The 25,713-nt window shown below is 59.1% G+C and overlaps 1 protein-coding gene across 2 annotated transcripts in view; it reads right to left on the bottom strand.

Annotated features, from left to right (window-relative positions):
• Positions 1-25,713, bottom strand: part of DAGLA (diacylglycerol lipase alpha) — a 63,629-nt gene that overhangs the window by 26,022 nt on the left and 11,894 nt on the right. For both annotated transcript variants that reach the window (XM_045555833.1, XM_045555832.1), the window contains exon 2: positions 126-264. In XM_045555833.1, coding sequence (XP_045411789.1) covers positions 126-220 — 95 coding nt within the window. In that variant the 5' untranslated portion in view covers positions 221-264. The remainder of the gene's footprint in view (positions 1-125; positions 265-25,713) is intronic.

Raw genomic sequence — 25,713 nt, 5'->3', positions numbered from 1 at the left:
CAGAAGCTGGGGGCATGACAGGGACAGGACTCAGGTCCAGGCAGGGAAGAACAGATGGCCTGAAAGCTTCCTTCCAGGCCTTTCTCCCTGCACTCGGGCCTGTGGCCTCCACCCTGGAGACTCACCAGGTGGTGTGCAGGAGGAAGAGGAAGATGGCTGGCAGGACGAGGTCATCGCTGCCCACAGACCAGCGCCGCCGGAACACCACGATCCCGGGCATGGCTGGCGGCTCTGCAGAGGCTCAGCGGGCCTGGCGCTCACCTCCTGAAAGAAAGCAGAGAACCCTGTAGCTGCCTGGGGGGGCAGCGGCACCCAGGGCCAGCACCTTCCTGGGCCACTGGGCCAGTCCCTGGCGTGTCCAGCAGCACAGGCATCTTCAGAGCTGGCCACAAGTCCCAAGTCCAGCGTGAGGGCCTCCAGGCCCCTGGAAATGCTGACCATCCCTGGGCAGGAGCCAACCCAGAGGACCTCAGCAGCAGGACACAGGCTTCAGCCTTACCCCTGAGGTTGCTCCTGTCCCCCAAGACTGGCACTGGCCCCTTGGGATTGGCCTGTGCTTGGGGTTACCCTGACAGTATCTGTTCAGTTCTGTTAATGACCTAGGTTACCCCGCCTTTCCCCCTCAGCCCCCAACCCCCTTATTGTCTTTCCACGAGATCTGGCCGAGTGCACACAGTGCTTGGGGTCAGGGTAGGGGCTTCCCAGACTAAGAACGAGCCCACTCCTCAGCACAAAGCCCACAGGGCAGGAGGAAGGCTGCGAGCCTTGGGGAAGGTGGGGGCAAGGGCATGTGTCTGGTTGGTGGCAGGGACCGACAACACAGGGAGGGTGGGGAGGGCCAGCGCACAGCAGGTGCTCCATAAGCATGTACTGCATGAGGTCTTCAGCTTCTTGCTCTGCTGGAACCTGCGAGCACGCTCTACGGCCTGGCTTTGCACCCATCAGACGGAATTCCCCACCACAGCTCTGCCTCTGGGGAGGGAAGGACACGGCTGAGGTATGGGGTCAGCAGCATGGCGTGGGACACCCTCTGCCCACACTGCTGGAGGAACAGGGGTGAGTCTGGCAGGGTAACCCCCTCCTGGCAACCACACCTCCCATACCCACCCTGAGCCTGGCGGCCTCAACTGCCCAGTTCCCAACTCTCTGAAGTGTCTGCATTCAAATCAGCCACAAGCAAGCTCAGAGAGGAGAGTCCGGGAGCCGGGGCCCCTACTCCTTAGAGCCCCAGGAAGAGGGGTGACAGTGTGGGTGGGAGGTGCCCCCACAGGGAGGCTGGTCCCCAGAGATACCTGTGAGGGGCTCTGGGGTAGCCCCGCACGGGACTGGGCAGAGGGAGCCCTGCTACAGGGGGGCTGGCTATGCACACTGCTGGGGGCAGCTGCCCCCAGGCCAGTAGAGGCTTACATGGCACCTGGTCCAGGGGCGGGCAGCAGGTCCTCCTCTCCCCAGAAATGGCTCCAGGGAAAACGTGTGTCAGAGGAGACAGGCATCTTTTGGGAAGGAAGCAGCCAAGTCTTCCCCGGCCAGTGGGTGGGCGACAGGGCGTGGGGCCGCGAGACCGGCCGGCTTGAGTGGCCCGGCCCCGCTGCCTCTCCCGGGTGCAGCCACTTCATCCAGCCGCTGCCAGGGCTGCGCGGGAGCTGGCGGCCGGGCGGGTTGGCGGGCTGGCTTGCCGGGGTCGTGCCTACTCCTCCCCCCACCCTCAGGAAGTGACATCATCCCACTCTCTCTCCAAGGAGGAGCCGGAGCACGGATTCTGGGAAGCTGGAGAAGGGTGGAGAGCCGCGGTGGTGGGTAGCTGGGGTGGTGGGTAGCTGGGGCCGGGGTCTGAGGACCGCAGGGGGCTGGGGCTGCAGCAGAGTCTGCCGCTAGCAGCTGACAGCCCAGCCACAGGTTCGGGTTGCAAGTGATGAGCCAGGAGGGGCTGGCGCACCGCGGGTGGCAGCTGCGCTGGGGCAGGACACAGCTGGTGTTACTGCCCCCTCCCAGCTCCAGGTGGCTCACAGAGGGTAAGGGGGGGCATGGGGTCGGGCTCAGGGGGCTGCCGGGAACCCCCTCCCAGGAATGGAATGGAATGAATCAGAGTTCAGGGCCAGCACCGCCCCCACAGGTGCTGTGGTCCCATGTCCTATCAGGCCAGATGGGGCAGAAGGACGGGCAGTGCCACTCCAGAGGGGCTGGCAGGTGGGTGAGGGTCCAGCCCCTGCCAGCAGCCCAGGACGCCCGTTCTCAGGTGCACCCCATGGGGACCCTCCGCTCACTCCCGCTGTTCACCCGTGGGGCCCAGAATGGCCAGCACTCCTTCAGCTCACACATGCCGTTCTCCCAACACCCTCACCCTCTGAGCACCCGCTCTCTGCCCGCACTGCGCCCACCCTCCCCAGCTCTCAGGTTGGGCAAGGTGAGCCGCGCCTGGCACCAAGCCCTGCAGAGGTGGCCGTAGGAGTCTCAAAAACTGGAGTGATATTGCCAGTGGCACTCTGCCCCAGCTCGGGGGGCAACTAGCCACGGTCAGCGCCGATGCCCACTAGATCACACAGCGGGCCGCTGCAGGCTGGCCCCACTGGGCACCCTGTGACAGTCCTGTGCCTGGCCCCCCACCACCACTGCAGCATCCTAGGCACAGCGCTGCAAGCCCAGGCCCAGGAGCCAGGCTGCCTGGCTTGAAACCCAGGCTCTACCACCCACCAATTGTGTTTCTTACTAGTTGTGCCTCAGTTTCCTCATTTGTAAAGTGTCGATTATCCCCACCTCCTAAAGCTCTGGTGAGGATCCCATGAGAGGAGGTCTGCAGAGGCCCTCGCCGTGCTGGACGAGTGCCAAAGCCAGTCTTAGCAGGGTGGGTGCGGCGGGGCAGTGCATGGGAACCTCCTGCCGAACCCTCCACCCCTCCCCGCCTGGGCTAGCAGATTCTCCAGCTGGTCACCAACCGGTCATGGTCTGGGGTGGGGGTGGCAGGGCCTGTGCTGCATGAGGGGTGGTGCTGATTCACAAATCTCCATCTCAGGGCTGCTATTTTTAAGGGCCTGAAAGGCAGCCTTTCTGAAGAGACCCCAGCCCATCACAATGGGGGCCTGTTCCCCTGCTGGGGATGTGATTTCATCTGGAGGAAATGTCTTAGGAGGGGGAAGGGCAGAGGCTACTTCCTGGTCTGGGGCTGTCACAAAGCATCTCCTCTGGCTCTCGTCCCCTGGGGCACTGAGTTGGTACCCTCCAACAACCACAGCAGGGTGGGCGGGCACTGCCTCCCCTTCCTATCCAGGGGGACACAGGGGCACTGCTGGGGGCTCCTCCTGCCTCTGATTGGGCCCCCAGCCCATGCAGGTGCGAATGGGGTGCTGGGTCCCCCTCCCATGGGTGGAATTAAGTGGCCCTAGGGAGCCTCTTTCTTCCCCCACCCACATGGTCCAATTTCCCTGTTGGTGACTCAGACCCCTGGGTTAAGTATTAACCATTCCAGGAGTTCCTCTTTCTAAAAATGCAAAGCTCTTTTTTAAAACGCACATGCCGCTCCCTACTTTAAAAACCTTCCATGGCTCCCATAGCCTGCAGGATAAAGCCCAGGGCCCTCAGGTGAGCAGGGAAGGGCCTCAGCCACTGGCAGGCTGTGCAACCTTGGGCAAGTACCTCGCCCTCTCTGAATCCATGCATTCCTTATCCCCCACCCTCAGGGATCTGGGTGTGGACAGACTCCAGCAACTTCAACATGGAGCCCACCCTCAGCTAGCAGGTCCCTCTGGCCAGGGAGGCTCTCCAGCCTTCTTATACTGCCCCACTCTCATTTCTTGGCACCCCCCAAACTTGATGCTCCCTAAAAGCACCTCATTGGAAGGGTCCACACTTTGGGTTACCCCAGTTCTTCTGACAAGCAAAAGCCTACTCATCTTTCTAGGCCAGTCAAAAGTCACCTCCTCTTTGAAGCCCCCATGTACCCAGCCCTCCTTCTGGGAGATGGGCCACTGTCTTATGGGACCCCCGGGCCCTTTACCCCAGTGTGGCCCTGGTCACACGGTCCTACAGCTAACTTGCTGATTCCTTGCTGCCCATCCCTGCCCCAGCTCAACCCACAGCCCCTGGGGGCCAGGGCCCTGCGGTGACCATCTCTACACGCTCTGGTGCCTCCCTGCAGTGCCCAGCTCCGGCCTCTCGGCCCCACCCCCAACCACCCCTCCATCAATCCCCACTGGCAGGGCACAGCCTGCTCAGCGCAGTTCCCTCACCGCGGGACAGTGCCGCCTTCCCCTCTCAGCTCACACCCTCCCACCCAGTGCCTGCCCCCTCCTCTGGCTATCTGAACCGTTCGGAGGCTTCGGTTTCTTCCTCTGTGAAGTGGGAATAACAACACCCCTCCCAAGGCTGTGGCAAGAATAGACTGAGATGATGTCACTAAAGGGCTCTGCACAGGCCCCAGCACACCCAGGGATCTGTTTGTGGTGGCCACTGTATCCACAGGGCACCTGAGGGACTTTGTGGGGACCTCTTGTGATGTGATCTGTGACTGGGTGCTGGGGGTCTAGAAGGTGCCGCTGGGCCCATGACTGGCTCCAGCTGCCAGGAAAGGGCTGGAGTGAGCAGCACATATAAGCCGACTCGAGAGCGTGCCCCTGCCATGGGCCTTCCGGTGCTGCTGGTTAAAGCACCCCATGTGGGACCTCACCCTCTCATCCTAAGGTCCCCATGGACTTGGCCCTAGGAAGTTTCAGAGAGCAGAGCCCCTTGGCAGCAGGGCTCCCCACTGGGGTGCTCTGGGAGCTCTCAGGGGAGGGAGGAGGGTGCTGGGTCAGCCTCTGGAGGGCCCTGTACAGAGAGTTCTGGCCAGGACTGGTGAAAGATGGGCGGTCACCTTGCCTGCCTGCAGTGGGTCAGGGCTCCAGGGTGCCCATGGGGAACCAGGGTCATGTGTCTGGGAGCCCCGTCCAGTGCCACCTCCAGCTGGTGAGATTTCCCACCTGGCCAGAGGTGGCCTCGGGCATCCGGGCCCAGGATTGGGATGGAGGTTGAGCCCCAAGGAGGGGATGACAGCCAGGTCCAGCCCATAGGATCTGTCTGACATCAGCTGAGCACTTCCTGCGTCCCAAGTCCTGGGCTAACTGCCTTCCACCCTTGCAGCAGTGATGCAGGGTCAGTGTCTCTCTCGTTCCACAGAGCGAGCGAGGGGTAGTAGGAGAATGCACTCTAAACCCAGACTGCATCTGAGTCCTGGCTCTGCCACTTCCTGGCGGTGTGACCTTGGACAAGTTAACCTCTCTGTGCCTCAGTTTCCTCCCTTCTAAAATGGGATAAGAAGAGTAACTACCACAGAATTATCACCAGGGTTAAATGAGTCATGCATTTAAAACAGCACCTGTCACATAGTAAGTGTTCGTCGGGTGCTGCCTCTTCCATTATGATGACTATTTAGGAGCGAGGAGTGAGACTCAGAGACTGACACGCGTCCCCTGCCACTGTCCGAGGAGCAAGAGGCTGAGCAGGCAGGAGGCACAGGGCCTTCCTGCCGCCACCCAGAGCACACACCTCCTGTAGGAAGGTGAGAGTTAGAAGGGGCCTCACAACAGTCCCTTTTATGGGTGAGGAAACTGAGGTTCGGAAAGGACACAGAGGCTCCCAGCTCTTCCCATAATGTCCCTCTCTGCAGTGTCACTACCAGGTGCTGGACACGTAGCCCCAGAGTCCCTGAGCCAGCCCACTCCTCCTACCTCATGGCATGCCCTGCTCAAACTCCCCGGTGACACTACCATTAACAAGTGTCACCCCAGGGAGCCTGGGCCGAGATTCTCTTTCAAGCTCTTGACGATGTCGAATCCTCAGAGAAGCTGGCAAAATTCACATGAGCTCCCTAGGTGGAGATAAATCTGCAAGGAGGCATCGATCACTTGGCTACTTCAAACGGTCACCTATGGCCAGCTCAGCCTCCCAGGGGGTGGAACCCCTATCTCGGCAGCCCGTCTGGCGAAGGAGAGGACACTCTCAGGCCCAAAGCCACCTTCCCGGGGCCCCCGTTTCACCCTTGCCTGCTGGGGCTGGTGACGGGGACCAGGTCGAGCCATACCCTAGAACTGCCTAGTGCTGGACCAAGAGCAGTGTCCCCAGAAGAGAAAGTCACAGCCCCTCTAGGCCTCAGTAAATCAAAATAGAAGGCTCGAGAATGAATCAGTTGCACACATGTGAGACATAAGGGCCCCCATAGTTGCTGTAACACTGTCACTAGATGCCAAACTTCCTGGTGGCCAAAGTGAAAGGGGAAACTGGCTAGTCCATAAGGGCTCTTTTAGGTCTGCAGGGTTTTTCAATCCTTGGTGTCTGAAAGGGACAGCCCAGGACTCCCATTTCCATAATGAATGGGACTCCTAGGTGAAAGGGATTTGAAACTGGAAGGCAAGGTGCTCCCCAAAAGTTGAGAGGGACTGCTGCCTGCGACCTGCCATGCCCTATTGGTCCATCTGATTCTGAGTGTGTCTGTATTGAGCACGGGAGTTTGCCTAGTGTCGGGGGAGCACCTGATTTGGGGAGACTAACCGCGGTGAGGCTGGGCCCCTGGCAGCCTGCAGGGCAAGTGGTGGCGGCGCCTGGCAGAGGTGTGCTCAGAGGCTCTGTCCCAGCTAACGCAGGCTCACCGACAGGTCACTGCCTGGCCTGACTGCTCCCTACTCTCTTTAGTGGTGTCCAAAGCACCGGCTCTGGCGGTGGTGAAGTTCAGCTTCTCCACTTTTCAGCTGCACGGCTGCGGTGGCTAGTTAGCCCCTCTGCACTGGCTCTCGAGGCTTAACTGAGAGAGCAGATGGAGGGGTCGGCCAGCAACTAGGACCGGTATGAACATGCAGGGCGGCTCCAGAGGTCCAGGTGACAAGGGGAAGAGGGAGATCGTAGCCCGCCCGTGAGTCGGGGAGTGCATTGTTTCAGTTCCTGTAACGTTTATGAGTTGCCCGCAGTGTCTTGGCCCTCGGCTAAGCCTTTACAAACGTGAACTCATCTAATCTCAGGACAACGGTGTGAGGCGGGCAGCCGCACAGCCTAGCTCCAGAGCCCGCGCCTTAACCTCCATGTGCTGCTACTGACGGGCAGCACTCAGCTAGAAGCCTATTTCCAAACTCAGGAGCTGGCTGCAAACCTCCCCTTCCAGACTGAGGCGGCCGGGCCTTAGGGACCATGCAGAGCTCTCTGGGTCTTCATCTGGCTCCAGACTCACAATCACACCACCACGTGGGCGAGTACTGACTCCATTCTGCAGATGAGGAAAACTGAGCCCAGAGGCGTTCCCCAGTCCCAAAGGAGCAGGCCATGGAGCCGGGAGACAGCTTGGGGCTAGAAACGCTTGTGTCATCTTGTTCCAGCTCTACAGACAAGGGGACCAAGGCTCAGAGAAGTGAAATGATTTGCACAGAGATCCCTCGATGAAGGAGTGGCGGGGCTGGGATTCCAAACAGTCTCCTTGAGTTTCTTGCAAGAAAAAGCCTCTCTGCCTCTGTCAGTCCTCCTTACTCTCACACACACAGATGCAAAGACCCGCACATCCCACCCTGAGTTCCCGGGGCTGCGGAGCCTTCCCCTTCCTCCCAGGTCTGCAGCCCACCGGGAGTGGCCAAGGGGCTGGCCTCTGAAAGCACAGGAAGGGGAAGGTGTCAAGAGAGGCGACCGGGAGAAAGCACGAGTGGGCTGGGGGCCACGTGTGCCACCAGCCTGTGCCCGGGTGTGTGCAACCCAAGTTAGAGGCCTGAAAGCTGTTGCTTTTCACACGCCAGCTGTGCCGGAGCAGAAGGCAGAGCCGAGCCTGCCCAGGGCTGGGGCCGGGTTTCAGCAGGAACTGGGTCCTCACACACCCAGGCCCTGGGATGAAAACAGTGTGCCTGGTACAGCCGGAGGCAGGAGTGGGAGGCCACTGCCATTCGTCCCCCTCCCATCTGCCACCCAGGGTCTTACACTAACAAACACCTTCCCCACCCTCCTTGCCAGAATGGCCTGGAAGGCACAGAGAGGTGCCTCCTTCCCTCTCGCTATGTGCCAGCCACTTGGCAATCCTCGCTACAACCCCGTGGGTGGGTCTGGCTGTTCGCATGTCACCGATGGGGAAATCGAGGCTCTGAGAGGTGAAAGAACCTAGTGAGTGAGTGGCCAAGTCAGGCTCCGAAGCCAGGTCTGTCTGCTGTGCTGTCTGCAAGACCCCTCTCTGCAAACGAGCAATCTGGGAGCTGGGCACAGAGTTCAGGGAAGAGGACAAAGAGGAGTAGGCTCAACTACTTGGGGTGACACAGCCATCCTGGGCTGGACCCAGAAATAGTTCCAACAATTATTCAATCATGTGTTTAGTTTTTAAGAGCTCTACGTAGCATTTACTACCTACCAGATACTGCAGCAAGCAGTTCACAAAGATGACCCTCTTTAGCTTAATCCTTTTGACAACTCTCTTATCCCCATTTTATGGATGAGGAAACTGAGGCCCAGAGAGGTTAAGCAATTTGCCCAAGGTCACTCAGCCAGTAAGTGGCTGAGCCAGGCGCGAGGCCCCGGAGCCTGTGCTCCCAGCCTCTCCCCGGGCACTACTTATCACAGGCTCCAGCCTCTCGGTCTCACGCTAATTATTTTCCACTCGTCTACAATGAGCAGATTTTGCCATCTGCCACCAGCCCTGCTACTGACACCAGCCAACTCCCTGGGACTCAATTGTGGCCTTTCGTTTCCTGCTGGTCGTTCTGGGAGGGCGGCTGGCTTCTGGGGAGTACGGGAGGCCAGGGAGGGCGGCAGGACCCTTCCCTGGAAGCCGGGCCAGGCCTCCTCCCACCCTCGCCGCCCTGTCCTCTCCTCCCAGGGCGCAGGGGGATTTCCACCAGGGCCCCCCTGTCCTGGGCTCCAGCGGATGTTTCCACCAGTGGAAGGAGTCTCTCAGGCTCCAGCCAGGCCAGGGTTGGTTTCTGAATTCTTCCTTGGAGACCATTTATTTTCCCGAAACTCAGAACGAGCCCATGTCCCACACTTATTCAGGGGTCCCAGGCAGAGGTGGCCTGAAGCGGCCCAGGTGGGCGGGCTCTGCTGGCCTCAGTGATGGGGGCAGCCTGGCTCTCCCAGCCGTCACCGCACAGGCCAACGTTCCCCCATGCCGATGGCACAAGCTGTTTTCTCCTACCTGTCTGTGGGGAAGGGCAAGGTGGGTGGGCACACAGGCACCCATCCCTGGTTGGAGTCCTTTCCCTACCACCCCGGTGGTCTCCTCACTCCCCTCATGCTGTATCGTCTTTACCAAACTCTCCCTTGGAACCCTCCTCTCTCAAAGGCCTGGAGGGTGGGGGCCATCCAATGAGCTGACCAAGGCCCTCCCTGCAGCCCTAGAGTGGGACAGCCCTGGGTTTGATCCATTACTTCTAGTTGTCTGTGACTGTCACTTCTCTGAGCCTCAGTTTCCTCATCTGTAAAATGGGATAATGAAGGTACTTCCTGGGGAGCCATGAGGAGTGACTAAAATAATGCACATAAAACACTCAGCTTATAGAAAGTATTAGCTGCTGTCATTATGATTTATTAATCATCTCTCCCAGAGTGCACAGCACCTTCTCCTCATTGCACCGAGCGCCTGCCCCCTGCGTGGCAGTGCTAACTCTCTGCGATCTAAGTCAAGCCTCCCAAACAGACAGGTGACCAGGCTGCCCCCTGCCTGCCTTCACCCTTCCAACCCGCGTAATCCCCAACCCACCTTCTCGGGCATCTCCCAGGAGCCCTGCCCACACCCACACTGAGGCTTTGCCACCTCTGCCTCCTTCGAACCCCAGCAAGCCAGTGAGAGGGAAATCGCCACCCCACGGGACAGCTTGGACCACAAAGCTCCCCACAAGCCCACGAGGCTCTAGAACACTCCCAAAGCCTGAGTGCCTGCAGGATGCCCGCATCTGTCTGTCTGCAGGTCTGAGTTTCAGGGTGTGCCACTGCCGGCCCATTCCCGGCTCAAACGGCTCAAACACAGGATGCTCTGAGGGGCAGAGGCCCGCTGTTCCAGCCCATCTGCCCCACGCACTCCACCGGCCCCGCCCCTGCTCCTCCCCCCAGGCCTCCACCCTCCTAGGAGCCTCGTGCTGGGAGCTCACTCCCCAGATGGGCCCCCTGCCTGCCAGTCCATCATCTCCCTGCACGAAGCCCCAGGCTCTGGCTTCTCAGAGCTTTCTGGAGAGCAGACTCCTCCGGTGCTGGCAACACCTCATCTCACAGAAGAATTAGCACCTTCCACTTCATTAGGGGGCCCCCTAATGAGGCTGTTAATGAGATGCTAAGTAGGCACACCTAGCCTGACACCTCCCCTCTCTGGCCCCCCACCCCCAGCATACCCTGGGCCACCACGGTCCTGCTGTACCTCCTCAGGCTGTGGGCTGACCCTCAGGGTCTGGCCTGCTCAGGTGCACGCTGCTGAAAGGCTGGGGGCAGAGCCTCCAGACTCCAAGAGGCGTCGTGGGCCACCTCCTGGAGCTGCATGGCCATCTAGGGCACAAGCCGCCGCTTGGGCTATTGGGTTTCGCTTCAGCCATTCCCCGGGCATCTCGGAAGCAAGCAGGGATCGAGTGACTGCGCAACATGAGCCCTTCCCCAGGGAGGAGGGCAGCGGAGCTCTAGTACACAGGAAGGGCCAGCACCCCTCCCCCATGGAGACTGGGGCAGGAGGTGGCACCTGCAGCCACCAACACAGGCCACGGCCCAGTCCCCTCGCTCTGTGGCCCTCCTCTCCTGTGCCCAACGAGGGGGATCTCAGTGTTCTTCGGAGCAGGTTTCAGGGACCACAGCGGGAGGCTTCCTGGGGCTTGCAGGCCACGTCAATCAGAGCAGCTTCCAGCAGTTTTACATATTGGGGTTCCTTGTAACACTGTATGTGAACAGAACGGTTTCAATGCTTAAAAATGTTTGAAAGCCACTGGACAGGATGAGCTCTGAGGCCCATTCTGGCCTTGACTTCTGGTGATCTATTTGCAAGGATAGGCAAGGAGAGAGCCTCAGGGCTCCAGACAGGTGCCCGAATTCATATAAGTATCACATGTGTTTCCTCCCCTTGCCCGGGCCAGGAAGGTAAAAGGGGGCACATAAAAGAGACACTGGCCCAGGAGCTGAGAGACCAGGGCCTCCAGTGTCCCTCCAAGCACAACACAGGGCCCAGCCACTTCCAGGGAGCTCGGTGAGGGCAGGGCCTCCCTCAAGGGGCTGCTGGGAGGACTAAGAGGTTAAAAGTTGTCAAGTGTTGAGAGCAGGCTCCGGCCCAGGGGAGGTGCTCAGTAACGTCAGCTACATGTACGGCACAGTTTTAATTAAATCAGTCCCCTTCTCAAAAGCATATTATGGCTCCTAAATGCCCTTTAAATAAAATTAAAACTCTCAATCATTAGCTATAAAGTTCCTCGCCCTGCCCCGCCCTGAGCACACACCCTCCTCCGGTCTCACCCACTCCGTTCCTATCTACCTGTTCCCACCTGCACGGCCACCGAGCTCACCCGGGCCCGGGTATTTCCTCCTCTACAGACAGCCCCACCTGCTCCAGGTGCTTCCCCCCGACCAGGCCTCCAAGGCCTACTCAGGGTCTGTCCCCGGCTGGCCTGAAGCCCCAGCCCTGGTTGAGCAGCCAAGGCAGTGGCCCACTTTCCTGCAGGTTCTGGTGCATCTGCCTCACCTTCCCCGTTACCCTGAAGGTTCCCAAGAAAACCTTGGCTTCCACTTGCTCCTCTCCTGGCCTGTGGGGAATGGGCCAGGAGGCTCTGGGCAACACACAGACTAGAAACGGGCTGGGGCAAGGAGGGGAGCACAGGCCTCTGCGATGGGGCAACCCCGAGGAGCACCTGAAAACTGTCAGCCTTCTGTCTGCCCACGCCTGACCAGGACCCACGGACCCACTCTGTTCTGCACAGATAAGGGCCGGGCAATAGCAGGGGCCCAGCCTGCTGGGCCTCTGACCCAAGTTTAGCATCACTTTCCTTCCCAGAGGACTCAGGAGCTTGGAACCCCAGCCTTGTCACATTGTCACTTCTGTAGCCACTGTTTCCAGGCCTGCTCCATGGGTGTGGCAGGAGGTGGAGCTGGGGCCGCATGCTTAGCACAGCTCTGGTGACCACAGGCTGGGACTGTGCCCTCGCAGCCCAAGCGGCACTCTGCTACCACTTCACAAGGGCACAGCAGGGAGGTGACGGGCATTTGGCAGGGCCTCGTCCCAGTCAACCTGGGGATGGTGCCGTTGTCCCCTCAACTACCTGCCGTAGGGAGCTGACGGCAATTTCTGAGAGACCAGCAGGGCCAGGTGCCGAGTGCTAATGGGATGCCCAGCTGGGGCCATCAAGCCAGACAAGGTCCTGGCGAGAGGCTGAGGCCGAGGCTCCTGCCAGGTGGAAAGTGGCACCTCGTCTCCTCCGGGCCTTGGGGAGGCAATGAGACGATGCTGCCTCCTCAGCAGCCCGCCCTTCCTGCTCATCCCAGGAAGGCTCTGGAGTGGGGGTGGTGAGGGAGTCATCGAGAGCTAGGGGACCCGGGGGGGTCAGCCTGCGTCACAGCTCGTGCTGACTTCTCCACCCTCGGTGGCCGCTGGCTGCTATAAATATCACTCCTGTCTCTGGATGTTGCAGGAGGTGACCTAGAATTATGGGCTCTGAGGCCTCCTGGGTGCCCCCTCCTTGCCTGTTCCAGAGCGAGTCTGCCTGGCCAGAGCATCCCTGCAGCCTGAGCCCACCCCCAACCACAAGCAGGGCCCAAGGCCAGGAGCTAGACCCCCAGCACTGAGGGAGACAGCTGTGGCTTCCAAACCCAGAGCTGCCTGTGACCAGCATGTGTACCATCTTCGTGGGCAGGGTGCTGAGGACACCAGGTCCCCAGAGAGCAGAGCCCGAGCAGAGACATGGCGCCGCCCAGGGCCGCTGGCTCAGCGTGGACCTGCTGCTGTCCATGCCCACCCCCCACCACAGTCCCCAGCCTTGGGCTCTCTCTGGAGCCCAGCTCAGGGGTGAAGGCTCTAAAGTCCCCCCTCCCCCACCTTCTCAGTCCCAGGGTTCCTCTGTGTTTCTTGGTTTGACCTGGTTTCCAAACTTGTCATCACCGTGGAAGCCTCTCTGGGACATACTCTACTTTGACAGGGGCCCTGGTAGACTGTTTAGCAGTTGCTCAGACAAGCCCTCAACGGTCTCATTCTTCCATTCAGCAGCACGCTTGAGTGAGCCTGAGCCATCCCAGACAGGCCCAGGCCTCAACCCTGGGCTTGGCTGACCCAGGGGCACAGGACCTGGAGGTGGTCCCAGGCCCAGCAGGTGTGAGGACACCAACCCCACCGGTGGCCGGGGTTTGGTTCCAGGTTCCCTAGCTGAAGGCGGGGGCAGGCTCTGAGAGGAGGAAAGGATGCAAACAGCTCCGGAGTGGGTGCCGGGCAGTGTGAACACAGGTGAAATCTGGTTAAATTGAATTCGTGCACGCAGCCGTTCTCCATCCATCCAACAATAACCAGAACGCCTCCTACGTGCCAGGGACTTGGAAGACGGCAGTAAATAAAAGCCACCGTGGTGCCAGCCCTCATGGAGCCTACAATCCAGGGGGAAAAAGAGACATCAAGTTAATCTTCTCACATAATGAGAACTCCTCTGACGTGTCCCTGGAAGGGGCGGGGAGGGGCAGCTACCTGGAGACCCAGGAGCTGCAGCCACCTCTGAAGGACTACTCAGAGTGACACGACCACAGAAGAGGGCAGTGGGGGACAACGGGGCATGGAGGACAGCCCTCAGCAGGAGGGCGTGTGTGTGCAGATGCTGGAGGACAGAGCCTAGCCCAGCCAGCCAGCAGCAACGGGGAGGGCCGAGGCAGGCAGGCTGGCAGCAGGCGAGGAGAAACGGGCAGTTTAGATGGAGACTCAGCAGACAAAATGGTGACATACAGGGCAGGCAGTAAGGGGGAGGGCGCTGTCAAGGACAACCCCCGCTTTCTGGCCTGTGCAACTAGGCGGGCAGACTGTGCCCCTGACCGGGGGGAATGCCTTGAGAACAAGGCCTGGGGCTGCCCTCACCACTCGAACAATGTACCCCACCGAAGTCTCAGTTCAGCCCAGCCCTGACGTCAGGTGAGCCTGTGCACAGTAGGCCAGGGCCCTAGCCCAGCAGAGACCCTCTAGGGGCAGTCACTGGGCTCTGTCCCTACAACTGAGGACTCTCAATAACATGCTCGGGGTTCAAGGAATATTCAACTCCTCACTCCTCCTTTCACCCAGCCTTGACCATGTATAGGACCATGTGAAGGAAGCCTTAACTCAGGTGGAGCAGAGCTAATTTAAACCCCTGACAGGAAGGGGAATGGAGAAAGGATCTCTGCCTGTCACCTAACCAACTATCCATCCATCTGTCCATCCATCTGCCCAACCATCCATCCATCCACCCATCCATCCATCCACCTGTCCATCTATCTCTCCATCCATCCATTGGGGCTCAGAAGCAAAGTTTCTGAGTTTCTCCTATCTTACTACTCTGTCTCTCCTCGCTCGTTCTTCCTGAGGCAAGCCATAGAAACTAGAGTTCCTCTTTGCCAAAGCAGGTCATAGAAACCAGAACCCTTCTGCCCCAAAGCCAGCCATAAAACGTAAACATATTACTACAACTTTCCTCTTTCTGTGTAAGAGCTGGCCATAAAGAAATTCTCTGACCTACCTTGTTTGATAGTAGGTCATAAGACCACTCATTCCAGAGAGTGTCCTGCCCCACACTCAGGAGGAAGGAGTGTTGCACAGAGAGGCCAAGAAGAATCTGCACAGACAGGTCTTGCTGGGTTTGCCCCTCAGTCTATTCCCATTAGGTCATACTCTTTTTGTCCAGTGACATTTCTACATGGCTGTCCATTCTTCATTGAGTCTGAGCATAAAAATGGACAGTTTTCTCTAGGTCTTTGGGTCTTCATTCTGAAAGCTTCTGTGTCACAAAAAACTTTGGTTAAATAAATTTGCTATGTTTTTCTCTTGTTAACCTGTCTTTTGTTACAGGTGTATCAGCTGTGACCACTGCAATGGGAAGGAAAGTGATCACTCCTTACAATTCATCCATCCAACTATCCATCCATCCAACCAACCATCCTTCCAGCCAACCATCCTTCCAGCCAACCATCCTTCCAACCAACCATCCATCCAACCAACCATCCTTCCAACCAACCATCCTTCCAACCAACCGTCCTTCCAATCACCCATCCATCTATTCATCTACCCATCCACCCACCCACCATTTCCAGTCATTCCACACTACTTGTCACACTTAGAAAGTGCTCTCCCTCTTTTACTCACCTGCTAGCTCTGCAGAGTCCAGCCTCTCATGTCAAGTCATGCCACCCTTGCTCACCCCCTCCCAAGTACACTGGTCTCCTCTGTTCCTCAAAGAGGCCAAACCTGCCCTGTCTGATTGCCTTTGCCCTCATTCCTCCTCTAGCCTGGACATAACCCCATCCCCACCTCCAGATCTCTGTGTGGCGGGCTCCCTCCTGTCATCCAGTTCCTAGTGCAAACAGCCCCTCCTGGGACCTGCCTGCCCAATCTTGGGTGCCCCAAGTCCCTCCCCACCACATGACCCTTCTGTTTTCCTCTCAGCACTTTTGCCATCTGAAGTTTTCTTGTTCACATGTTTACTGTCTGCCCCCTCAACACCAGGGTGTAGCTCCTTAGGGCAGGGCATCACCTGCTTTCTTCCCTGCTGTTTCCCCTGCACTCAGCAAAAGGCCTGGCAAGTGGTGGGAGCTCACTAAGTCCCTGCTGCCTGCAGGAGGAACCATCTCTGAGCAAGGCCCAAGGGATGGAGACATGAGGTACGTGTAGGAGCCCGGTGCAGAGCTGAGCCCAGGACCCAGGGCTCCTGACGCCCAGCCCGGGCTCTTTGCACACCCTCCGCTGGCCACACACCCAGCTCCAAAGCCGGATCCTGAACTGCCCACACATGCGACTTTACTGGCACCAGTGCCCACGCCGTGGGCGAGGCAGGGAAGAAGCATGGCATCTTCAATTTACTGACGAGGCGACTGTGGCGGGAAGGGGATGTGGGGTGATTTGCCTGTGGTGATGCAACAAGCGGGTCCTGCTGCCCAAGGGGCCCCCCAGCACTGACAGCTCGGCTCTACTGCACCTTCTGGCTCCATTTCCCTGGCCTCCCTGTGTGTCTGAGCATGTGTAACTTGTGGTGTCCACGTCTGTCCAGCGTCCTGTGGGAGGGAGGGAGCACATCTGAGGAAGAGCATGGAAGGCTGCACTCTCAGGATGCAGCCAGGGGACTTGAGCCCTTGCCCAGTGCCAGGGGCTGAGGGGGGCTGATGGGGCCCCAGCTAAGGACCCTATGGCCTGGCTGTAGGTGAGAAGAGGGAGGGCCTGGGAAAATGACTTCCCCTCTTAGAGCCTCAGTGTCTCCCTCTGGAAGATGGGGTTGATCAGATGATCTCCAATTTTCCTAGGAAATTTCCCTGGCCCTGCAAGGCTCAATTTCTAAGGGTCTTCTGACTGCGGCTCAGAGATAAAATCCCATGGAAGACTTGGAGCCTTAAGGTGCTGTTGCCTTTCTCACCCACTTTCTTCTGGACCCCGAAATAGTCCTGGGAGGTAGATGGGCCAGGAATGATCACACTATGGCCCAGTGTTTTAAGGGTCCCCACTTTTGAGGTCAGAACTCAGATCAAGACCTAACCATCACTGCCTCCCTCCCACATGACCTCGGGCAGGCTCGGTCCTCTCCACACAACGGAGACAAGAGCAGTCACTGCTGCTGGGAGAGCCAAGTGAGAGGACTCATTCTCTGGATCCTCATTCTACCTCCTTCCCCGTGACCCTGGACTGCTTCTGCCAACTTCTTAAGAATGTGAGAACAAATAAGACATACCGGAGGCTTCTTGGAGGAAAGCACTATAAAAAGCCTCAGCAATATTACTTCCCTCTAAGCAGAGCCCTGGGCTCCTGCACACACACTCCCACCATGTGGGGGCTCATCCAATCGCGGTTTCTCTCCCCCTCCAGGCTCACACCTGCATAGTCCAGAGGAGGCCAGAGGAAGAGAGCAGGTGCTGAGAGGTGTCTTCGTGTCAGCATCGCTCCTGCCCAGAGGCAGAGGGCGAGGGAGGGGTGGTGGGCATGTGGCGGGGCTGGGTCTGACATTGGGGGAGGCAGGTTCCTGGTCCCTGTGGCCCCTCTGTGCCCGGCCTCCTCTCAGCTCTTCTGAGGCCTTGCAGGACGCATGACATCACGTCTGGGAAGTGCTCAGAGTGCCTCAGAGAGAAAAGGCCAGAGGGATTGAGGTGGGATTAATTATGTATGAATGTGCTTATTTATTAGCACTTCTGTTTACTGCAGGCACAGTGGGGAACACATGGGGCATGGGTTCAGAGAATCCAGGCTGGAAACTGGGCCCAGCCACTTAATGAGTGTGGGCACATCGCAGACTCTCTGAGCCCCAATTCCAGGAAAAGAGGGAGACGTAACATCTGAGCGATGCTGGTGAAAGTGTGACACAGATGGGCTTTCCTAACCTGTAAGTGAGGATTGCAAGAACCCCAGCCTCACAGCGAGGGGCAGGCCGGGCACCTGGCACGGATGCATGTGAGCGGGACACAGTGGGTATCGTTGCTGCTACTGGAGTTGCAGACAGGCGCAGGGTAAGAGGCCTGAGGATGGGCTGTTTACAGGGCCGCCCAGGCTGGCAGACTCTCTGAGTGTGTCCCAGGTGGGCACCCTGGGCCAGCTCTCCCCTCCCCCAATCCCTGAAGCAGCAAGAGAGGGGGTGGGCTGGAGTCCGGTGGCCACCACAACTTAAGCCTCAGGAGACCAGCACTCCCTCCTCCACGTCTGTCCTGCTTCTCAGCTAAGAGCAGGCAGTGGGGGCACCTGAGCTCCCCACAGCCAGGCCAAGCAACACTGGCCAGGCTGCCTTGACAGCCCCAGTAATGACTGGGCTCCCTAAGGGCCAGCCTGAGAGTGACCAGGCAACTTCTTGCAGCTGTGCCCACGTGGGAAGGTCGTCCCCAAGCCCTAGCAGGACACTGTCCCAGCTGCCCTCTGTTTACAGAGCTCTTTGCCCATAGAGGGCAAAGCATAGCCTCTTGGTGACAGCCCGCTCATCCTTGTGGCTTGCATGACAAGTACCAAGTGGCAGAAAGACCACAGGCAAGATCAGTGGGCTTGCTAAAGGCAAAGCAGGGTGGAAACTCCAAGACGGTTCCCTGAGACGCCCCTCCTCCCAGGATGGAGCAACTCGGGGAGGCTGGCCACAGGTGGGACTGCAGGGAGGGGGCCTCCAGCTCCTTGCCTGGCTAATGCAGGCCCCTCGTTGGGGTGCCAGCTGCAGGAGAGAAAGGGCTCCCTCTTCCCTGGAATGCCAGATCCATCCTATCTAATCTGTTCCCCTAGCTTGAGGACCAGGACCGTGGCCTCTGGCTATAGGTGAGTTCAATCTGCCCCGTGAGGGAATGCTGAGGGCCACACCCTCAGGAGGGAGGGTGCAGGAGAGCTGGGTCCAGGGCTTTTGCCTCCAGGGAAGGCCCAGAAGCTGGAGAAGTCTCACGTTCCTGTGGCTGATTCATCTGAAAGGGGGTGAAGGGAAGGTCAGGGCAGGGATTGGTTGAATCAGGCAGGCTCTCCTCGCTAGAAGGGTGAGGGCCTGCATACAGGCTGCTCTAGGAAAGAAAGGAGCAGATGTGTCTGCGGGGCTCCTGGCTTTGGTCATGCACTCCTCTGCCCCTCGCCACACAAAGGTCCCATTGACGCGCCCCCTCACCCCACGCCCTGGGGCACTGCCCCAACACGAGGGCTCTGGGGGCCTCTCCTGCTCCTCACTGACGGTCTAGCTGCTACTGCCCTGGCACGCCAAGCACGCCAGGCCTGGGCACTGCAAAGTCACATGCTCTGCGCGGGCGAGGCCAGGCACTGCAGAGGCAGCACTGGGGCTGCAGCCTGGCGTGGCACTTATGGGCAGTGCAGGCTTGCAGAAAAGCCAGGAGCCCAGAGGCAGCATGCTCCTGCCTGCCACCCTCACCCAGCCCCACCCACCTCCCGGGGGGCAAATCCTTGGGCAAACAGTTGGACAGGTGCTAGTGGCACAGCAAATGTAGGGCTGGGAAGAGCAAACACAGAACGCCTCCACTCTGCTGGGCCCACTGCCCTCCCTACAGGGTAGTGCTCACTGGCCCTGCCTGCAGCTGCCACTGGTACCCCCAGCACCGCAGTATTTGGAGGGTCTCCCAGGACAAATGACTTGGACTTCCCTCCACTGTGAGCGGGTAGAGGCAGCAACAGGGAAGAATGGGCAGGGCTTGAGTCCACGGAAGGTCTGGCTGCCCTGGGCCTGCTGCCTCTGCTGGGCCACATCCTGGCTGGGTGGCTTTGAGCAAGTCACGGGACCATGGAGTCAGTGATACCCACTAAGCATGGCCTTTGTGAAGGTTAGGTGGGATGAGGCCTGTGCGGGAACACTAAGGACAGGGCTCGGCACAGACAACGAACGGTCTGCACACGTGGGTGCCCAGCCTCATGCCACCCGTGGTGTGGGGTGGAGCCAGGGCAGGTCACAGAATGAGGGACAATGCTATGGAAGTCCCGGGGCACATTCGCTCAGCTGCTCTGTGACCCCCTGGCCTCAGCCCCCAGGGGAGTAGAGCAACACCAAGCCTGTGGCTGCAGGACTAGCCAGGAGGGGAGGACAGTCCTGTTCTACTCCATCAGCATGGGCCGTTCCTGCTGGCCCTAAGCTCAGGACAGAATTCTCCCCAGCTGAGAAGGCCTATGCCCTACTGTCCCCCACCCAGGGCCTCTGCGTCAGGCTGACCCCATGCGTGAGCAGCGAGAGGAGGCTCTGCCTTCTCCTGAGGGTGCACACACATCCCAACTAGGCATTCTGCCTCTCTCTGCTCTCCGCGTGCCACACTGAGTGTGCTCTGCAGGCAAAGCCTCCGTGCCTTTGCACAGGCTATTCTCTTTGCCCAGGTTTTTTCTAATCTTGCTCTTCTGGGAACTCCTAAGCTCCCAGACTTAGCCTAAATACTGCCTCCTCCGTGCAGCTGCCAGGGCCTGCCAACCCCTGTGGCCGATCTGCTCAGTGCCCACTCCATGCCGGGTTCCCCACTGGGCTGGGCACTCCTGGAGGGCAGGGCCACATTCTGCATCTCTGTGTCCCTGGCATCCAATACAGCACCTGGTGCCTAGCAGCTGCTCAAGAAATGTCAAACAAGGCCCCCGGCCCAGCTCCCTTGCACTCATATCTTGCTGTCAGCACATTTGGCCACAGAGATTAAGAGATGGAGTGTGGGAAGCAGGGCAAGACTGGGCATCCCCGATGGAGCAGGTCAGGAACCAGGTTCCTCTCCTCTGGAAACTTCCATGCTATGCGCACCAAGCTTCACCCCCAATCAGAGGTGGCTCTGGAGGCTTGCAGGCTGCCTCCCCGTCTCCAAAAGCAGAAACCAAAGTTAGCAGGGGGGTGAGCAAAGGGAAGGGAAGTGCACCGGAACTGCAGGGAGAAAGGCAGTTGTGGCTGCCATCTGCTGTGAGCAAGATGTTTGGAGAACACGCACTCCTCATTCTGAGGTCTCCCAGCCAACTCACGGAGGGCTGGGCTGGGCCTCTGCAGATGGGAGCCGGCAGCTCGGCCGAGCCCACAGAGTCCCCCTCCTGCCGGCTCAGACCCTCTGGCTGCCCCCATCTGACCTGATTCTTGAGCAGACCAGGGGCAAAGATGCCAGTGCAGGACCCGACTCACAGGGCTGCCTCTTCCAGGGAGCCCCCCATGGGCTTGGGGCGTCAACTCCATTATGATGATAACGATGATAACTTAAAACATAAGGGCAAGGAAGGCAATAATCCCAGCTATTGCTCATGGAGAGCCTGCCTACCTGCCAGAAGGCCCTGCGCTGGGGGCTCTAGCCAATGTCTCACTTCACCCCATCACTCCCAAGGGAGGAGGAAATGGAGGGTCCAGGAAGGGGCCCCAGCGCTGCCCCTCACTGCAGAGGCACCTGGCCACTGGGGCCCATCAGGAGAAGGTCCTGGGGCCCTTCCTTGTTCTCTAAGGCTGGGCGTGTAACAAAGAGCAGAACATCTAGGTGGGACAACATCTGGGCCACCGAGTCCCACATGCTCATTCGAGGTAGGAAGGTGAGGACCAAGGATTCAGAGCCCTGCTCCAGGCCACACTGAGGCCAGCAGCAGGCTGGTAGCAAAACCTGGAGCCCTGTGCAGCCCAGGCTCCCTCTGGCCTCCTGTCCTTGGCACCACCTAGCCAGCCAAGCACGGCTGTTCCCCCAAGCAGCTTGACACATTTCCTTCAAAGAGCTGCCCTTGGAGGGCTGGGGTGGTGCTGGCCCTGCCTGGAGCACCCATTTCAGTTTGGGCCAGGCCTGCCCTTACCCTGCCTGCTCATGCCACCTGCTCGGGCCACTGGCTCGGCGTCCATGCTCTCGACCTCCCTCAGCAGCGGGCCAAGCTGAGAACTGGGTGGGTGAGCCCTGCCCTCTTGGCTCAGGAGGCTGGGCAGGGCTGGGCCTACCAGCCACCAGCCACATTCTTTCCCCGGGCCATCCTGCCCTGAGCCTACCCAGAGAGGAATAAGCACAACCCTACCCAGAGAGGAATAAGCACAACCAACGGGTCATCAGAGACACTAGAGCTGCCCCAGAAATACTGCAACTGCTGTATTTCCCACCGGGCCAGGCTGGCGAGTAGGGGGCTGAGAAGTCTGCCTGCCAAGACTGAACCATGGCGGGGTCTCCAATGTCACCCTATTCCCTCGGTCCTGGCAGCTGGGACGCCAGAGGCTACCACCCCAGAGAGGTCAGGGGGCAACAGCCCCTGCCACTGGCAACAGGAAGGTGGGGACTCTGGGGCAGACCACCCAGAACTGAACCCCCCATTCCACCTCCCTCCACAGCTCACCCCCGCAGCTCTGCTGCCACCGCCCCCACAGGCCTGCTGCAGCCGCACACTCACACTCTGTCTGCTCCTCCTCCCCCAGCCCCCACACACCGTAATTGCGACACCTCCGCCCCTCTGCCAGCGCCTGCCACTGCCTGCTCTCCCGCCGAGGGGCTCAGGGGACTCCCGGAGAATCTTCCTAGGGGGAGGGACAACAGCGTCCCCTTTTTTCCAAGGGTCCTTGGCCCCTGGCTGGGTCACTGTGCTGACCCCACTTCCTGCCTCTCTGCAGGCCCCACCGGGTCACCCTGTCTGTGAAGTGTCTCTCACCCCGGAGGGACTGAGGGAATAAATGGCCCCCTATTCTCTTGCCTCTTCTGGCAGGGGAAGGGGAGGGGAGGAAGGCATCTGGCCCCTGGGGAGTCTTTCAGGGGGCAGCCCCCGCCTCACTGCTCCTCCTGCCTGGGCAGTGGGGTGGTGAGCCTGATGGGCAGCCGGGCCTCAGTCAGCCCAGGGGGGCCCTGCCACAGCTGCCTGGGGCCAGACTCCAAGTGAGTCGCTGTCGCTACCCAGACACCTTCACAAAGAACTCCTGCCTAGGCAGAGGCACAGCCAGGCCGAGGGTGAGTCAGCCAGGGAAATCCCGGCACTGGCGCCCACCGCTGGTGACGGTTCCGCTGACACCTACAGAATGGGGTGCCCAGCCCCTCCTGCAGAGGGTGAGAGGAACACCCTGGGCTCCCCACCCTCATTTCCTGCTCCCTGAGAGGGAGCCTGGTGGGTGGGGGAAGGGTGAGCCACAGTGTGGATGAGCCCTGGAGGCGGCTCAGGCACATGGCTGCCCTCTTCCGGCCTCTTGTCCTTCACCCTTGGCATGTCAGTGGGGGAGGAGGTGGGGGAATGGTCACCATGGCCCCTGTCCGCTCCTGCCTGGTACCTGTCATCCCCGCCACCCCCCCCCCCACTCTCGGTAACCTGCTGTCCAGGGCATCGGTACCTCCAGGGTCTCATGGTGGGGGATCGGAGGGTTCTGTCCCCTGCCTCCTGCCATGGGAAGGCTCCGGTCTACCTGAGCCCAGCACCCCCCCAAGAAGGGCAGGATGGAGAGAGGACCCAGGCTCAGGCCCAGGCCAGGAGTCCACACTCTCCCTTGGAGGGGGGAGAAGGGGAGAACAGAAAGACAGGCACAGAGCCTCCTCTCAGCAGGACATCCTGTCCCCGGAGAACCGCCCTGGCCAGGTCCCCACAAACCCGCCAGACCGGTTGGCTGGGGGAAGGGGGCTCCAAGACTAGGGCAGCAGAGCAGACCTCTGCCCAGGGCTCCCTGACCAGGCTGTTGGTTGCACTCAACAGGCACTTAAGAAGGAGCTTCTGGGACATGACCATGAGATGCCAAGCCCCATTCTCCAGGAGCTCACGGAGCAGAATAACGAGGAAACCCGGGCGGGCCAGCGACAGCAGAGCCACAATGCTGGGCCGCTGCTTATACTGCTCAGCCGGGGCAGACAAAGAAAGCTTCCTGGAGGGGCTGATGGCTGAACAGAAAGAGGGGGACAGCCTGACTGCTACTCTCCTCTTCCCAGCTTCTCCCATCCCAAACACAAAAGCCACCCGGAGCCTGTGAAGCCTGCGGAGCAGATGCACCTTGTGCAGGGCGGGACGCCTGCCAGCAGAGAGCCCTGCCTTCCCACAGCTGCCCCTGCAGGCCTCCGCTGGCACCACCAGCCTGCCTCTGGGTTGCTGGCAAAGGTCGTTTCTGCAGGCTCCCTGGGCCAGGAAAAACACGCTCGAGAGTGCAGAGAGGGCTGTGGACCTGCTTCCCTGGCACCACGGGTGGACACACGTGCTTGATGTTCCCCAGGCAGAACTCATGTTCAGGTCTCTCCAGGCCCCCAGCTTTGATCTTCCAGCCCAGGCTTCCCCTCTCCAGGGTTCTTCCGAAGACCAAGCCTCTTGCACTTCCCAGGCAGGGAAGTTGGGTAGTGGGAGAGATCCAGAAACCCGTCCATTACTTTGAAAGAAGACTGAAACCATGTGACCATGCAAATCCCATGGATTTACTTAAATGTCTTTAAAACAAATGGCTTGAATGGATTTCTCCCACCCTCCTTTCCTCCCCACGGTGTCACTCAATGGAAAACAGCAGCTCAAAGGGCCACAGACTCAGGGCTGCTGGGGGCTGATGGAAATGGGGTATCAGACACAAAGCCCGGCAGGGGACCCTAGGATAAAGGCAGCTTTGGCCAGGAGAAGATGAAAGGCAGACACCTGACAGCAGGCAGCCAGCGCAGAGGCACAAAGGACTCTCGGGAGGCCAATATCAGGCCCAGGCACCCCCATCCCTCTGTCTTGGGTGGTAGATCACTTTCGTGTCCCAGCACGACCAGTCTCCCTCCCGCAATGGCATGGAGACCTGGCTGTGGGGACAGTACTGCCCTCGCTCAAGCCCTTGCCTGGAGGGCCCTGGGCACAGATTTGGTGGATAAATGCAGATTCCCAGGCTCCCATCCAGCCATTCTGAATCAGGAAGTCCAAGATAGGGCCCAGGAACCTATATTTTTAGCAAGTTCCACCATGGCCAACCCCAGAAGAGTCTGAGGCTGCAGTTGACCTGAGCAGCCACGCATGCACAAACTCTCCCTGGGCAGCTGGAACCGAGAGGTGAGGACCTCTTGGGCAGCAAACACTGCTTTAAAAACTAGGCTGGGCAGCAGCAGAGAAGGCATGTGATTCCTCAGAAGATCAGAGCTGGAAGAGCTAAGGGAAATCAGAGTTCAAGCCACCCTGATTCCCCGATCTTATAGATGAGGACCCCATGCTCAGAGAGGTATGCTCACATGCCAAGGTCACACAGCTTTGGGCCTTTTCCTGTCCTCGGTTGCACTCCAAGCCTCACTCATGCAACCATTACTTCCTGAGCACATCCCCTGTGCCTAGACTCTGGAATTTAGGTTTAGTCACCTAGGTGACGCCCTGATTAAAAGCTGAACTCTGCCTCAGAGACTTGCAAGCTGGGGGGCTTCCTGCCTCTCAGCTATCCCCTCCCTACTCTCCTCTTACGTTAAATAGGAGGGACCACTTGCCATCGTCAGGGAAGACTCAAAGCAGAGAGGAAGTAAAAAAGCAAGAGAAACAGAGTGAAGTACCAGACACAGGCTGGAGGTGAGGGGAGGACGGTGAAGGTCACCCCAGCACCGCAGTGGGGGAGGCTGGGCTGCCTTTGGCTGGGGCGGCCTCACACCTCGGGCAAGGCAAGGACCCTGGACAAAACATGTTTATCTATGCCAACCTTTTCCTTCTTATTACAAAATGTATGTTCCCTGCAGAAAATAGAAACCAAAAAGAAGAAGAAAATAGAAAGCACACATGATCCCTCCAGGAAAATGATTCACTGTCAACATCCTTCTAGTCTTTCTTTTTTCTCTATCCAAATACAGAACCTTTCTGTACTTACCACTTTTGTCACTGAGCTAGATCAGGTGAACATTTCTTTTCATTAAATGTTTTTCTACCATCTTTCCTCATTATTGCAGAGTAGTCTGCGTACTAGATGTACGTGAGTTTATCCAAGCAACTCCCTCCTGGTGGAAGTTAGGTTGTTTCCCTCTTCTCACTGGGAGAAAACCCCTGCAGCTGGGCCCAAGGCTCTGGGGTCCCGGGCTTTGGTGGCAGGACTGTGCCTGAGCCTGGGGCTCCCACCCCTGGAACCTTCCTTCTCCCCTTCCAGAGGCAAAGCTTTATGCACAAGGTGGGGGGCATGCTGGGAACGGGGTCTCGGCCCTTCTCCACAGCGGCCATGACTCCCAGTGACACCAACTTGAATGGGTACAGATTTGGTGGATAAATGCAGATTCCCAGGTTCCCACCCA

The sequence above is a fragment of the Lemur catta genome, chromosome 7 (genome assembly GCF_020740605.2).
Source record: "Lemur catta isolate mLemCat1 chromosome 7, mLemCat1.pri, whole genome shotgun sequence".
NCBI classification, from domain to species: Eukaryota; Metazoa; Chordata; class Mammalia; order Primates; family Lemuridae; genus Lemur; species Lemur catta.
This window is presented reverse-complemented; position numbering and strand designations above follow the sequence as displayed.